The sequence below is a fragment of the Pistacia vera genome, unplaced genomic scaffold (genome assembly GCF_008641045.1).
Source record: "Pistacia vera cultivar Batoury unplaced genomic scaffold, PisVer_v2 Contig338, whole genome shotgun sequence".
Lineage (NCBI taxonomy): Eukaryota > Viridiplantae > Streptophyta > Magnoliopsida > Sapindales > Anacardiaceae > Pistacia > Pistacia vera.
The window spans coordinates 2,341,573-2,358,776 of record NW_022196155.1 but is presented as its reverse complement, the minus strand read 5'-3'; the positions used below and the strand labels follow the sequence as shown (position 1 = coordinate 2,358,776).

Here is a 17,204-nt window from a genome sequence, read left to right as displayed (position 1 = left end):
TATAAGCTACATGCTTTTGTAAATTAGCAACAACATGATAAGTACTATTTTTTAGTCAGCATGAAAGTTACAACCAAATATAAGGATACATTAAAATGATCACCGATTCTACAAACAAAAGCAATATTAACTGTTTCTAAACATGACTACAAAGTAATCTTGTTTTCTTGTTCCTCATCAAGACTTAATGAAATCATTTCCAATGAAACTAAACACCATGTTTCCAAACAAAAACTAAAGGCCATGATTTCTTAACTCCAACCAATGACCATTTCACCTATGTGGCTACAATCGGTTCTAACAATTGACCCTCAGAATGATGCAAAACATTACAACAAGCAACCAAAAGTAACTAAATCTAGCTTAACACTGGCATAACAAAGAAAAAGCAGGTCAAAACAGTGCAAACCGCACCAAAGAAAAAGCTAATTATGCTCAACTCTACGAGCCAAAATATCCATCATTTACAGGGCAAATAAGTGGGTTTCGCATAAGTGGATTCAATACAGGTAGAAGGCAGCTAACAGAGCAAAAGAAAACAATTAAGAAGATTTATTGTTGCCCGATAAATAAACAAAGCTGTATGGCACGCATATAACTTGCCAAATATCCAGAAATTCAATTTGATTTACAAATCCTTCAACACCACTTAAAACTGCTCCATTTCATCCATCAAACAGTTATTATATAAAAAGCATTAACGAAAAAAAAAACCTTAATACCCGCCAAAATTTCCATTTTCATTTCTACTCATTGAAACAAGCATACAAGTACAAGAATCCAACCAATCAAATTCAAAATTACCTAATACAGAAATCAAATTCCAAACCCTGTAGAGTTCATTTAGCTAACTTGCAACATTCACACATCGCAAATCCGCCAGCTCAACAGTCCCAAGCCTCTCATCTTCCGGCAAAACCGACCAATTGGGACTTTGAACAGCTCTCAACCACTTGAAATCATCCACATTGCCCCAATTCCCCGTCTCCTCACTCAACCCGGCAGCTTCCAAATCCTCCTCAATCCCCTCATATTTCAAACAATACGGCCCAAATCTGATCCCATTACAATCCTCAATGATCGGCCTACTCCTAACTCTCAAATAAAAATCACAACTTTTCGCAAAATGAATCCTGATTTGATGCGATGCCAAAACCAAAACACAATCCTCAACTTCTTCAATCAAAATCGAACCCGTCACAGGACCGGCGTAAATTTTACAACCCTTTAATTTATTAACAAACAGAGCGTTCACACAACCCAATAATCTCACCTCACACGAGTCCAAACCCGCTAACGTAAACTCCCCAATTTCAGAACCCTTAAAGTCTCGGAACAATACTTGGTTTTGTTTATCTCGAAAACCCGGGGATTCACGAACCGGGAAATTTGACGTTGGTTTTGTTTCATTTGGTTCTGAAATGACATCATTTTGACGGATCTGGGTTTGGGTTTTGGTGGGTTTGTTTTTGAAGGCGAATTTCTTTTTGGGGATCAACTGGGCCGACAAGTTCTCAAGATTTTGCTTCAAATCCGAGATGGTTTTGAGAGATGATCGGACTTCGTAGGAGGGGAGGGAGTAGGAATTCTCGGCGACGAGTTTCTCGAGGGCGGAGATGGAAGCGGATATATCTGGGAGACGAGAGGGGTCCGTCGTGGTTTGGAGGTGAGAAGTGATGGAGTTTTTGGAGTCGTTGAAGCGGGAGAGGAAGGCGGAGGTGGATGAGTCGAGTGAGTCGACTTTGCGGGTTTCTAAACGAGTTTGGTGACGATTTGAGAGACGCTCCAGCATCAACTGGTGTTTCTTCTGTAAACTTTGGTCTGGAATTTGATGGGGTTGTGTGTTTTCTTCGTCTTCCATTCCAGCCCGTTTAGTTGTCTGTGGAATTGATTTGCAATGGATTCAATCCAAATAGTTTATAAAACCAATAACATTAAGCAGCAACGATTGAAGGCGACGTGAATCCTTAATTTAATTGAAGGAGATTGAAGAGGTTAGGGTTTTGATTTAAAGTAAGAGAGGAGGAAAAGAAGAGGTTGATAAATGAAGATGAGAATTGGATTTGTGCTTACGTGGTTCGTGCCGTCCTCACACAATACACCAAGCCAAATGAGAGGGCTCGCTGCGTTACCGTCTCTCTTCACTCCCTTCTAACTCGTAGAACACTAGCCTTAGGTCCAATGTTCTAAAAATTGGATCGGACAATAACCTGTTCAAGGGTCCAATTTTCGGTTTGACAGATTGTATCAGTCGGTTGGACCGTAATTTATAAAATTAGTTTTAGTCCTTAAAGGTTTGAAACTCATCAAAAACACTCCTATAATGCTCCCTTAAAGTTTGAAATCTATCTAAAACACTCCTATTGCGCGAAGATTCTGGTTAGTGGTGGCGACAGCAATGATCGACGGCCAATCGAAGCTGCAATCTTGGAGCTTTTGATGTGTAGGTGCCGACGACTCTGATGGTGGTGCTAAGGAGTTCCATTGGCGTTGGAACTCGCCGAAATCAACAAAAGAAATCCGACGTCACGTAAACTTTAGGTGGACGGCGATTGACGAAGGCTAGACGACAGCGACTGAAAATGGATGGGTTTGGTCGTGGAGATGTCGTCACGTCGAATGGGGGTGTTTTCTCTGTCAAAAGATGTCGGAATCCGACAGGGTTTAGCTACGATTGGACCGCGATTCGGTACTATTCCGGTGGTTCAACCGCGGTTCAATCCGGTTTAAATCAAAATAACGGTTTTTTATATATATCGGACCGGATTTGTCGCCAGTTGCCGGTCAAACTGCGGTCCAACCGTGGTTCGGTCTAGTTTTCAGAACATTGCTTAGGTCCTCAAAAATATGATTGCCAAGTAATAAAAGTTTAATACATTATCATTTTGGATAAATTGTTTTCCAAGAAGAATGGGACAAGAAAATCCACTATGGAATCAATATGTTTTCTTTTTTGGTTTTTCGGACAGATTGTCATAAAAAGAATAATTGGCGTCAAAATCGTAATGAAAATTTAATAATAGGTATATTTAGAATATTAATGAATATAACATGAGTTTATTGAATATATATATATAGTTGTATCCAAAGTTTTATTGAGTGAGTTCAAAACATTTAAATTAATAAATTTGTAGTAAATTTCATGCAGTCAATACGGATTTAAGTGGGTCAAAATTGTAAGTATTATAAAATATAATCCTTTTTTTTTTTTCAAAGTTGAATGGGTTCAATTTTGTATTTAATTGGACTCAAAATTGTAAATACTATAAAATATAAAGTTTTTTTTTTCTTCTTCAAAGTTTAAGTAAGTTCAATTGAACCACTGAGATATTTCGCAATAGTTGACGATGAAAATTTGCATGTTGGTGATGGCATAGTCATGGAGTGTCGGAATCGCTGCAAGCACGCTAGAGAAGAAGAACTCATCGTCACCGCAAAGCCCCATCCCGAGACCTTACATGGGAATCACTAGGCTGATTTTTTTTCCAAAATTTTATAATTTTTTTAGGTTTGGGTTTGGGTATGGATTTGGATTCAAATAATAAGGTATCTTCATCTTTCCAATGACTATACTATGTCAGTTAATAGATTTCACTAGCAGCTTGTAGCAACAAGTGGGAAGTTGTTTTTTTCAAACCTTTCGGGTAGAAAAACTTACTTAGGCTGGGAAATTGTCATTCTCCCTTTAAATTAAACTAATTAATTTGCAAAAAGCCCAAAAATTTGATCAATAGATTATGATGAAGTGGATATGGCAGAAATCATAGAAAGCTAAAGCAAGGTGTATAAATTTTGATATAAATTTTGACATAAATATAAAAAGTTTAAACTTAATATTCAATAAAAATAATGAGAAAATACTATGACATCGGAAGAGATAAATAAAAAATAAGTAAATTTCTAAAATATATACCAATAAAGAATCTAATTAAAATTTCTAAATAGAATTTGGATTCCAGATCTAATTGGGCCTTAGTAGGCCTCATTTACTCTTAAACAATAATGAGTTTGAAAATGATTGACAAACTCGGTCACTTCTCATTAGCTTATTTAATTTAATTTTGATTATTTAGCTTTCGAATTGATTTCAGCTAATCAATTAAGCAACCTCGTTTTTTAAATAAATATGTTAATTACTTAATATGTTAACAGAGAATTAAGAGTAAACTTCAAATATAATCAATATTACTAGGCAAGGCTCACAAGGACAAAAAGAAAAGAAGAGAATTATCTCATCCCTACCCGCCGAAAACCCCATGCATCCATATTCAACACAAGCTCCAAACCCTACTTCTTCTACTTCTCGCATGCCTCCATCCAACTTCACCTCTCTGTTCATATGATCCAAAAAATCCTTTGAAATGCAAATAATAATAGATCAAAATTAGACCTATATGCGACTAATGTACGTTGTTACAACATCACAAAACACTAAACTCTTCTCCTTTATCTATAATAAAACAAAAATCAAACATTCTACAAGGGGGTGTTTCCCTGAACTTATGAAAATTAGCTTATAAGCAGCTAATGCTTAAGCTTATAAGCATTTAAATTTTACGCAGTTATGTGTTTGGTTAAAATACTTATAAGTGACTGATAAGTAGTTGACGCGTTTGATAAAATATTGCTTATAAGCTCAGCTTATAAACCCAAAAAAGTTATAAACAAATAAGTCAACTTAGGGGGTTTTTGTCTAAGTTTATAAAAATTAGCTTATAAGCAGTTAGTGTTTATAAGCTTATTTGAGCTTATAAGCATTTGAAATTTTAAGCAGCTATGTGTTTGGTTAAAGTACTTATAAGTGATTGATAAGTAGTTGACACGTTTGATAAAATGTAGCTTATAAGTACATTTTATTATTAAAATGACTAAAAAAATGATACTATATTATTTTATCAAATAATAAATTATACGATGAAATTTTAAAATTAAATAGGGATAAAGTGGTAATATATTTGGTTAAACTAGTTTATAAGTAAAGTGCTTATAAACTGGAAAAAAAAAAAAGTACCTCCTCACCAATTTTTTTTTTTTTTTTTTTTTTTTTGCTTATAAACTCAAAAAAGTTATAAACAAACATGTCAGTTTAATTTTAGAACTTATAAACTAGTTTTATTAACTTATAAGCTCAGACAAATACTTTTTTAATTTTATAACTAGTTTGATCGAGTTATAAGTTTAAGATAAAGAAAGGAGTTACCGGTAATATTTCAATATCAGTAAATTTGTGCTCCATTTCCTTTCTCTCAAATGCTAACTTGCACCATTCCCACGTCCCAAATCCGCTAGATCAACAGTCCCAAGCTTCTTATCTTCCGACAAAACCGACCAATTGGGACTTTGAACATCTCTCAGCCACTTGAAATCATTCGCATTGCCCTTATTCCCCCTCTCATTGCTCAACGCGGCAGCTTCCAAATCCTCCTCAATCCCTTCATATTTCAAACAATACGGCCCAAATCTGACCCCATTACAATCCTCAATGATCGGCCTACTCCTAACTCTCAAACAAAAATCACAACTTTTCACATAAATGAATCCTAATTTGATGCGAAGGCAAAACCAACACACAATCCCCAACTTCTTCAGTCAAAATCGAACCCGTCACAGGACTCGCGTAAACTTTACAACCCTTTAATTTATGGCCGAATAACATGCACCCACCCATCGTTTGTTGTAAAGACAAGTTGTTACCCATAAGGTTTGAAAATGACAAACAACCATTTTTCATCATAATTTGTTAGTGAATTGCATTTGAAGAAAGACAGTGCGATAATTTTCTCCTCTCTCTTCTACTTTCTCTTTCTTTTCCTCAAAATTTTCTTTATTGTCGTGCATCTCCAAATTCATCTCCCACTGGTGTGCCACCTTCACCACCCTCCACCACCATCTAACACCAGTCCACCACCATCATCATAGCCATCTTCTCCATACCTTCTGAGCCTAATGCAAATCCACTAGACCCATCCAAACCTTCTACTCCATCACCTCCTGCACAACCACCTATCTCACCACCACCTCCTCGAAATACATCTCCACGCCCATTGACATCTACACCTTCTCCCCCTTCTCCTCAACAATTCATTTCACCTACATCACCACCACCACCACCACCACCACCACCACCTGTATCTAATCCACCAACCAGTTCATCGATCACCACCAGTAGCATCCAATCCACTAACCAGTTCATCGTCTCCACCACCGCCAATATCTAATCCACCAAGGAGTTCACCTCCACCACCACCAGTATTTACTCCGCCAACGAATTCCCCTCTACCACCGATGGCCAATCCACCAACAAGTCCTCCTTCACCATCAAATTTATCTCCATCACCACCATCTGATCCACCAAAAGCTTCACCTCCACCACAAACACCATCTACTCCACCAAATAGTTCCTACTTGATGATAAATATGCTTTGCCCAAGTAGTTGACAACTTGACATTTCACAAGAAATTCTTTTACTGGTACAAGAAACCTCCCTTTTCTTGAATTTATAAAAATATAAATGAAAACACTATCAAAATGCCAAATTTTAATAAAGATAGACACTAATACACAAACCTAGAAACAAATAATATAAATGTTCTAGTAATTGTTACTCTGTATAGTGTTTGTCTGCTGCTGCTCCCATAATAAGCTTCTTGATAGAGTTCCGATGGACGAGTTCAATGACTCCGACCAAAGAAAGGAGAAGGGAGAAGTGACAGGCCAAAGAAAATAAGAAAAAGAGAGGAGAAGGGAGGGGAGAGAAAAAGAAGAAAAAAGAGAAGTGGCTGGGTAGATCTGCGAAAGAGAAAAAAAAAAATTGAAGTGGAAGAGAAGAAGAAAGAAAAATAAGAGAAAAAAGGAGGGAAAATGATGTTGCTTTCTTTGGTGGCGACACAGTAGAAAAATTTGAAGAAAATAAAAAGAAAGAAGAAAAGAGAAGGAAGCGATTTTTTTTAGGCTGAACTCAAATTACCATATTGTCCTCCTTCAAATAGAATTCATTAACTGATTTTGACGGAAAGTAGTATTTTGTCATTTCCAAAACTTTTGGTGCCAACTTGTCTTTTACGGAAAACTATGAGTGCGTGCATGTTGTTGGGCCTTAATTTATTAACAAACAGAGCGTTCACACAGCCCACTAATCTCATCTCACACGAGTCACCCTCTAACGTAAACTCCCCAATTTCAGTAAAGTCTCGGAACAATACTTCGTTTTGTTTATCTCGAAAACCTGGGGATTCACGAACAGGGAAATTTGGCTTTGGTTTTGCTTCATTTGGTGTTGAAACGACATCATTTTGTGGGATCTGGGTTTGGGTTTGGGTTTTGGTGGGTTCGTCTCTGAAGGCGAATTTTCTTTCTGGAGATCAACTGTGCCGATAAGTTCTCGAGATTTTGTTTCAAATCCGAGATGGTCGGACTTCGTAGGAGGGGAGGGAGTAGGAGTTCTCGGCGATGAGTTTCTCGAGGGCGGAGATATCTGGGAGGCGAGAGGGGTCGGTGGTGGTTTGGAGGTGAGAAGTGATGGAGTTTTTGGAGTCGTTGAAGCGGGAGAGGAAGGTGGAGGTGGATGAGTCGGGTGAGTCGACTTTGCGGGCTTCTAAACGAGTTCGGTGACGATATGAGAGACGCTCCAGCTGAAAGGATAAGTCCAACATCAACTGGTGTTTCTTTTGTAAACTTTGGTCTGGAATTTGGTGGGTTTTTGTGTTTTCTTCGTTATCCATTCCATAAATGGTGTTTCAGAGTGCTCTGTCGTTTAGTTGTTTGTGGATTTGAGTAGGCGCGAGTCCGCAGGAGTGTAGTTATGGATGTTGTTTGATGAATTTTTATCAAGGTTCGTTCCAAGAACTTTTTTCCATTAATCACTTCTTAGCAATCATCAAGTCATTTCAAGTTTAACATCAGCCCTTGGATATTTTGCTTGACGAAAGATAGGTCGGGCACTGACTTCTCTTAAGTCTTAGCTTTCTAAAGGCCGAATTTTCGGATTTATAAACTAGTCGGGTTAGTCGACTTACGGGTTTCCAAAAGTTTGGTAACCAGTCTCTTTATGTGGGGCCGAATTCTCCGAATCACATGTACCCGCCCAATCTTTTTGTGATTGAATTGATACCCCTGATTTCATAAACTTACTACCAATTTTAAGCATCAAATGGTTAAACTTATTAGTTAAGAGAGCATTTATGTCTTTTCTTTCCAAAATATATAAACTTTCAAACAAAATTAAACCTAAATAAACCCTAATCTAGGGCAATCTAAACACACGTCAAAAAATAAAAATTTAAACACGTGATTAGGTCTAAGTCGTCGCTATTTGCCATGATCAAGTAGATCTAGAGATTTTAGGTATTTTATTTTTATTTTAAGTTGTCTTATATTTTATATTATGATATATTTGGTTTTGATTTTATTTTTGTTATCAGTTGATGAGTATAGAGATGTTGAATATGATGTCAAAGAAAAATTTACCTTGAAGCAGGGTGGAATGTGATACTTCCACCAAACCTAGGGTGCGTCTAAAAGTCATCCCATTCGTTGACTTAAAACAGTATCACTTGTTCCATAGTCTTGATCCTAAAAGATTTTCTTCAGTGTGCCGACGCTCTGGCCAAGATGAAAGTGCATCTGCCCGTATTCACACCGATCTTTTGGTGGCAGTATACAAGAAGCGATTCGGGTAATAAGATCTCGTCTTTGGCAAAGAGTTATCACGTAGAAATAGGTTTATTTTCCTACTTACTTTTGTGTTGTATTACTATTTATATTAATACATTTTTGAATGATTCCCACGCAAGGTATTTGTAGTCCATTTCTTAAAGAGTTATAGATCACAGATCTAAACAGACAATTGCTTCTTAAGCGGAAAATGGGATTACTAAGAAGGAGAGCTTGGGGATGGGGGAATCGATGGTTTCCAATTCCTCCTATTGCTCAATCATGGCCAGCCAACACCAACAATTTCAGGTGTGTTAAGAATTCCTAAGCTACGTGTAACTCTTTTAATCTTTCTCTGCCTTATTTTAACTTATTAGTAAATCAAATTTGGGACCGAAAAAGAAGACTCTTAATGCCCAGACAGAATGAACAGTTCATCCTCCGAAGCCATTTCTTTTTGTTGACTAAAGTGTCTTATTCCAACAAATATACAAACTTCACCTAAATTATTTAAAAGTAGAGAGAATATATATAAATAAATTTTTAATTAAAGATTTATTTCATGTTAATATTAAAAAATAATAAAGTAAAAAGGGTTTAGAATACTTTGTTTGCTTAGATAAAGTACAATAATAATAATATACACAATACAATTCTAATAAAAAAAAATTATCATAGAGAGAAAATTTCAACGAGACAGACTCATATGCGTCAATCTACCCATTTATCGGTGCAAATTATACATGTTCACCATTGTGCATACGAATACACTCATATTTCAAATTTAATAATAAAAAAATGATACTATACTAATCATGTAACGCTACATATTATATTCACAGACAAAGTTATGCATGTTCGATATTAAAAACTTATGTGGTATCACGATAATTCAAGAAAACATTTTTTTAAAAAAATAAAATAATAAAAGAAAAGATTTTGGAGGAGGAATTATTGTTGTCAGAATTATTGTGAGTTTAAAGTGAGGGATTAATGACACTCATAAGAGCAATGCCGCGGCTTTAAAACGGCTTTAATGGAAGATTATTGACTTTAACTAATCCAAAATCAAAACTTTGCAGTAAATCAAATCCCATTATCTTCCTTGTGGTCTCTCTCTCTTTTATATATAATCACTGCAAGTTTATCTCCCCCCATTTTCCATCCAATTCCTATCATCACATCCCATCCAAGCCACATTCATCCGACTTGCCACCTTTAACCCATTTTCTAACTTAAAAACCCCTCCTTGTTCCTTCCCTCCCCTTAGTGGTCCTCGCTCAGACCCCCCCTGAAAGTGTTGTACAGTCTGTGCTAGCTAGTCTAATCTTTCCCTTTTTGGGCTTCCCTTTTGCTGTGGTTTTTGAAACCATGGAAAACGTTTCTTGTTTTTGTCTTCTCAGTTCTCATTGAAACCTTCAAAGTTTGCATTTTTCTCCTCTTCATGGAGGTTTTGAGTCTTTTTTTTATGACTATAACACAATTGAAGTTCAAGTCTTTCTTGTGCTCTGTTTTTGTTGTTTTTTTTTTTTTTTTTTTTCAAAAGCTTTTGGGAAACTTTCAGGCTCGCCATGGGGTTTTTACCGGAATTTGGAAGTGAAAACGAGTAGATTAGAGAGAGTGATTTGGATGCAAAGTGATACTTTTGTCAGTTGGGATTGTTTCTACTGTCATTTTGTTCAAAGTGCAATAATTCCATACACATCAACTTCATTTTCCTATGTTTTCGTTTCTTCCAAAGCTATGGACTTTCTTCGAAGTTTACTTTCTCCTCCGTATATTTACATCTTCTCAACTTCATCATCATCTCCATTGCCGCCTCTCAACTTTCGCTCGGCAAAACAACCCCCCCCTTGAAAAAAGTCACCAAGAAGTGGCCTCCAAGACCACCAAAAAGACCCCCCCGAAAAGACCCAAAACTTTCAAAAAAGTGTCAACAACATCCAGCAGCATGACGATGATCTCTGGTCTCAAATGGTTCAACATCATGTTGATGATGAAGTTAAAGAAGAAAACTCCCACTTTGTCCACTCTCAAACTCACCGACCCATCTCAAGAAACCGCCTCAAACGCCGCATTACCGGAAGATTTCACTGAAAATCTGAGGAGTTTTACTCGGAAACTCTTGAAGACACCGGAGATTGATCACTGAAGGCCAGGGAAGCCACAGAACCGCACCTGAGAAGAGTGACACGTGGACACGCCACCACGGGCTGCCGTCAACGCCGAAAGGAGAAAAAGCCGGCGGAGAACATGGTGAACACCATCCCGATACGATGGTGATGATAGTGACGAGACAATCCTGAGGATCACGTCGCGTGGGCCAAACGTGAGCTGAGAAAGTCAGAGACTTTCAGTGACAAGGCGTCTCTGAGGAGGGAAATCGATGAGTCAGGACGAGTTGACACGAAGGGCCGATGCTTTCATCAAGAAGTTCACACAATGACATGAGGTTGCAGAGGATGGAGTCTCACCAGCGTCAGATGGCAATGATTACAGGGAGCTTAAGTTGGTTTTTAATCAGTAATTTTAGCTTAATTAGAGCCTAATGATAAGGGGTTAAATGTTGAATTTTTATTGTTGTTAGGTTGTGAATCAAAATCACCCCTTTCTACTGTTACGGTTAATGTCACCATGTAAAGGTTAATTAGAATTGCCATGGCCTTATTCTAGTTAATTATATTGTTAAAACCACCATGAGGGTTCAGTTGACAGTGCAGTCGGCCTGTGGTAATGGCCTATTTCGTCGCAATAGATATTATGATTTCGGCTTAAATGTTAATGCAATCAAGTAAAGATTAAAAGGATTGTGGACTAATTATTCTAGTTCTTTCTTTTAAGGCAGAATCTTTCTATTTTCTATTTATTTTTGTGTTGGGTGTTTTAGATGGGTTTTGGTTTGTCGTCTGTTTGGAATGGAATCAATTGAGTTTGATTTGTTTAGTGTAAATAGGGTATGAGCTTTAGAGTTGTGGACACCAGCTTGGATCCAAGAAGCTTTTGGTTTTATCATTTTCATGACAATCATTTCAGTGGCATTGTGCTCTTTACACCATGTCGTGTCTGCCTAATTGCCCATTCTCATTGTTTAATCAACTCACTTCAATTTAGTCATAAAAATGTTTTGTAAAACTGATTCCGAAAGCATTTCAACCAAACCAAATGGACCCTTTAAATTTCTCGATGGCCCCACCAAGGACGGAACCAAAATTTGATTTAAAGTCGGCAGAGGGCTAGAAGTTGCGCTTAGAAGAGTTAAAGTGTAAAAAAAAAAAATTTAGGAAAGAAAGAACCAGAATCTATGACCCGTTATTATGATTGCTGTCCCTTTCTTTTTTGATTGATTTTATGGCTGGGTTGACGAGTTATGAGTTGTGATGATCCCACATTTTGTATATTAAAATGAGTCCCCTCCTAAAGCTGTGAGAATTTGCAAAGCACATGTTCAAAAAGAGAGGGAATTTTAGTACAAAGCATTGATGATACAAGCTGTTCAAGCCCAGAATGTTCAACATTCATAGGCGTTTTCCACCACTTAGCCACAGAAAGATTGCCATTTGAGCTGGTTGGTCATTTTGTTCAAATCAAATTTGAACATCTCATTGGTTTGGAGAGATTTTCAAGATTTATTGTGGCAACATATAAGTGACCACAGGACCATTATCTAAACTATCGTTGATGTTTTAGAGAAGGCAACAGATAGAACTAGGAAAAGGAAGGGAAAACAATTTTTATCTTATGTAACCTAGCAAAGATAATTAGGCCAACCAATGCGTCTAGACACAACATTCTAACAAAAAAATTCCCTCCTTTGCAAACTCAAAGAGCATTCCAAACGAGTTGTCCCGGTGGGTCCTCAGGGAGCATTAATGGTATAACTCTGCTAGATTATGGTGAAGCTCAAGCTCGTGGTGAGAATGCCCCATTGCTTGATCTCCAACAGGCCAAAAGATATGTTTATACCCCGCAAATCTCTTCCATGGTTCACATGTAGGGCCTCAGGAGGACCACATCACCACGGTGGTTTTGGTAGTAATGGTGACAAGTCAGAAAAACTGGGAGTGTATTATTCAAATGATGGTTGGCCCAGAAGAGGAGGATAATGAGACTGCACAAGATGTTGAAAAGGAACCAAGAGTGGCTGCCAAAATTTCTGTCCCTTTCCAGCTGCTTCATTCGCTGGAATGCATAATTGCTCACTGGCACATCACAATTGTTAAGAGTCAGAAACAAAGTTCAGCTCAATATATTGTCTATATGAAGATCATCAAATAAAAGAACTCTATCTTCACGTCTCTTTCAGCTTTCCACTTCAGAGAATCTTATGCTAGCAATAAGTTGTTGACTTCTACCACCATATTGCCACTAATCTTGATTATATGTCAAACGCACTGCCTTTCCTCTTTCCAATCCAGCAAAATGACTTAAATGAGTGATGCAAAATTTACAATAGCAGAGGTAACATATTCCATGGACACATTTAAAACAAACTGAATATTTATAGTCGAAAATACAACCATGAATTGATCAGTCTTTAATGTGATAAAACTGAGAACTAATTTTAGAATAAAGTTGCATCACACCGACTAACCCAATTCATGAGCTTATGAAATGTACAGTTACAAAAACGGATAGACCATTATATTGGACAACAAATGCATCTCACACAGATGCAATAATAAGCTCTAATGCCTTAATTTGCAGATCAATCAACAGCACCAATTTAATGTAATTTCTCGATAAATTTGACATAAATGCCCAAATCTTAGCACATATCAATATGCTTGTACAGTCAAATCTTACAAAAAAACCACAGAGTTTTTCATTAAAACACACAGCTTTTTTAAAGCATTAACTCCACTCAACATTCAAATGAAAGAACTAAAATACAAGAAAGCGAGGGACAGGTGAAAGAGGAAGTACCCTGTTTGTAGGTAGTGAAACTAACTAACTTGAACTCCTTGAGACTGATTTCTACTGCCAGAGCATGTACAGCTAACCATTTACTCAATCACCTCATCTTCAATTCTAACTGTGATTTTGGCTTTGATTTCCCTTCATTTTTTTTTTTTTTTTTTTTTTTTTTTTTCATATTTCTGATAATGAAGTATAGTTTTCAGGATGTGAACAAGAGCACTCAACCGCGGCACATGTGATGAATTTCGTGCCATTAAGGGAGGATTTGGGGATCTACAAGAAGTTTTAGAGGGACTGATTCACATTGACTATTTTCTAATTGCATTGAATCAAAACTTGGTTCTTATTTCTGTGTTTTTTTTTTTCTTTTCTTTAAATCGTCAACCCAAACCACGTTGAACTCCGTGTAATTTCTTCCTGTCTGCATCTGTTGTAAGAGGCTAGTCTATAACTTGCTTTTCGTATGTGAATATCATCATTGCAACAATGAGAAAAATTAATTCATTCATGTAACATACTTTTGGCTCAATAAGCAATCGCCTTTAACTATCTTTCCAGTATAGATTTATAGATGGACGAAGGACTAGTAAATGTACATGCACATTTGATGTCATAACATATAAGCTACATGCTTTTGTAAATTAGCAACAACTGATAAGTCTATTTTTTGTCAGCATGAAAGTTACAACCAATATAAGAATCCATTAAAATGATCACCGATTCTACAAACAAAAGCAATATTAACTGTTTCTAAACATGACTACAAAGTAATCTTGTTTTCTTTTGTTCCTCATCAAGACTTAATGAAATCATTTCCAATGAAACTAACACCATGGTTCCAAACAAAAACTAAAGGCCATGATTTCTTAACTCCAACCAATGCCCATTTCACCTATGTGGCTACAATCGGTTCTAACATTGACCCTCAGAATGATGCAAAACATTCACAACAACCAAAAGTAACTAAATCTAGCTTAACACTGGCATAACAAAGAAAGAGCAGTCAAAACATGCAAACGCACCAAAGAAAAAGCTAATTATGCTCAACTCTACAGCAAAATATCATCATTTACAAGGCAATAAGTGTTTTCGCATAAGTGGATTCAATACAGGTGAGGCAGCTAACAGAGCAAAAGAAAACAATTAAGAAGATTTATTGTTGCCCTAAATAAACAAAGCTGTATGGCACGCATATAACTTGCCAAATATCCAGAATTCAATTTGATTACAAATCCTTCACAACCACTTAAAACTGCTCCATTTCATCCATCAAACAGTTTTATTATAAAAAGCATTAACGAAAAAAAAAACCTTAATACCCGCCAAAATTTCCATTTTCATTTCTACTCATTGAACAAGCATACAAGTAAAGAATCCAACCAATCAAATTCAAAATTACCTAATACGAAATCAAATTCAAACCCTGTAGAGTTCATTTAGCTAACTTGCAACATTCACACATCCCAAATCCGCCAGATCAACAGTCCCAAGCCTCTCATCTTCCGGCAAAACCGACCAATTGGGACTTTGAACAGCTCTCAACCACTTGAAATCATCCACATTGCCCCAATTCCCCGTCTCCTCACTCAACCCGGCAGCTTCCAAATCCTCCTCAATCCCTCTATTTCAAACAATACGGCCCAAATCTGATCCCATTACAATCCTCAATGATCGGCCTACTCCACTCTCAAATAAAAATCACAACTTTTCGCAAAATGAATCCTGATTTGATGCGATGCCAAAACCAAACACAATCCTCAACTTCTTCAATCAAAATCGAACCCGTCACAGGACCGCGTAAATTTTACAACCCTTTAATTTATTAACAAACAGAGCGTTCACACAACCCAATAATCTCACCTCACACGAGTCCAAACCCGCTAACGTAAACTCCCCAATTTCAGAACCCTTAAAGTCTCGGAACAATACTTGGTTTTGTTTATCTCGAAACCCGGGATTCACGAACCGGGAAATTTGACGTTGGTTTTGTTTCATTTGGTTCTGAAATGACATCATTTTGACGGATCTGGGTTTGGGTTTTGGTGGTTTGTTTTTTGAAGGCGAATTTCTTTTGGGGATCAACTGGGCCGACAAGTTCTCAGATTTTGCTTCAAATCCGAGATGGTTTTGAGAGATGATCGACTTCGTAGGGGGGAGGGAGTAGGAATTCTCGGCGACGAGTTTCTCGAGGGCGGAGATGGAAGCGGATATATCTGGAGACGAGAGGGGTCCGTCGTGGTTTGGAGGTGAGAAGTGATGGAGTTTTTGGAGTCGTTGAAGCGGGAGAGGAAGGCGGAGGTGGATGAGTCGAGTGGTCGACTTTGCGGGTTTCAAACGAGTTTGGTGACGATTTGAGAGACGCTCCAGCATCAACTGGTGTTTCTTCTGTAAACTTTGGTCTGGAATTTGATGGGGTTGTGTGTTTTCTTCGTCTTCCATTCCAGCCCGTTTAGTTTGTCTGTGGAATCGATTTGCAATGGATTCAATCCAAATAGTTTATAAAACCAATAACATTAAGCGCAACGATTGAAGGCGACGTGAATCCTTAATTTAATTGAAGAGATTGAGAGGTTAGGTTTTGATTTAAAGTAGAGAGGAGGAAAAGAAGAGGTTGATAATGAATATGAATGAGATATGGATTTGTGCTTACGTGGTTCTTTCCGTCCTCACACAATACACCAACCAAATGAGAGGGCTCGCTGCGTTACCGTCTCTCTTCACTCCCTTCTAACTCGTAGAGCACTAGCCTTCGGTCCAATGTTCTAAAAACCGATTGGACAATATCCGTTCAAGAGTCCGATTTTCGGTTTGACAGATTGGATTGGTCGGATGTGGCCGTAATTTATAAAATAATTTTAGTCCCTAAAAGTTTGAAACTCATCAAAAACACTCCTATAATGCTCCCTTAGTTTTGAATCTATCTAAACACCCCTATTACTGAAGATTCTGGTTAGTGTGGCGGCAGCGAAGATCGACGGCCAATCAAAGCTGGAATCTTGAGGCTTTGTGTTGTAGGTGCCGCGACTCTGATGGTGGTGCTAGGAGTTCCATTGGCTTTGGAACTCGCCGAATCAACAAAGAAAATCCGACTCGTGTAAACTTTAGGTGGACGGCGATCGACGAAGGCTGGATGACGGCGACTGAAAATGGATGGGTTTGGTCGTGGAGATGTCGTCACGTCGAATGGAGTGTTTTCTCTCTGTCAAAGATGCCAGAATCCGACAAGATTTAGCTGCGATTGGCCGCGATTCGGCACTATTCCGGTGGTCCAACAGGGTCCAATCCGGTTTAAATCAAAATAACGGTTTTTTATATATATCGGACCGGATTTGCTACCAATTGCCGGTCGAACTGGGATCCAACCGCGTTTCGGTCCAGTTTTCAGAACATTGCTTAGGTCCTCAAAAATATGATGCGAAGTAATAAAAGTTTAATACTTATCATTTTGGATAAATTGTTTTCCAAAGAATGGACAAGAAAATCCACTATGGAATCAATATTGTTTCTTTTTTGATTTTTCGTACAGATTGTCATAAAAGAATAATTGGCGTCAAAATCGTAATGAAATTTAATATAGGTATATTTAGAATATAATGAATATAACATGATTTTATTGAATATATATATATAGTTG

The 17,204-nt window shown here is 37.5% G+C and overlaps 1 protein-coding gene and 2 pseudogenes across 1 annotated transcript; all 3 read right to left on the bottom strand.

The window, feature by feature from the left end:
* Positions 1 to 285: 285 nt before the first annotated feature.
* On the bottom strand, positions 286 to 2,115 carry LOC116138064 (tubulin-folding cofactor C-like). Its single transcript, XM_031423781.1, has one exon. It carries the CDS (start codon positions 1,859 to 1,861, stop codon positions 848 to 850), a length of 1,014 nt encoding a protein of 337 aa, XP_031279641.1. The 5' UTR covers positions 1,862 to 2,115; the 3' UTR covers positions 286 to 847.
* A 3,138-nt stretch (positions 2,116 to 5,253) lies between these two features.
* Positions 5,254 to 7,722, bottom strand: LOC116137971 (annotated as a pseudogene).
* A 4,542-nt stretch (positions 7,723 to 12,264) lies between these two features.
* On the bottom strand, positions 12,265 to 16,019 carry LOC116138058 (annotated as a pseudogene).
* Positions 16,020 to 17,204: the final 1,185 nt, after the last annotated feature.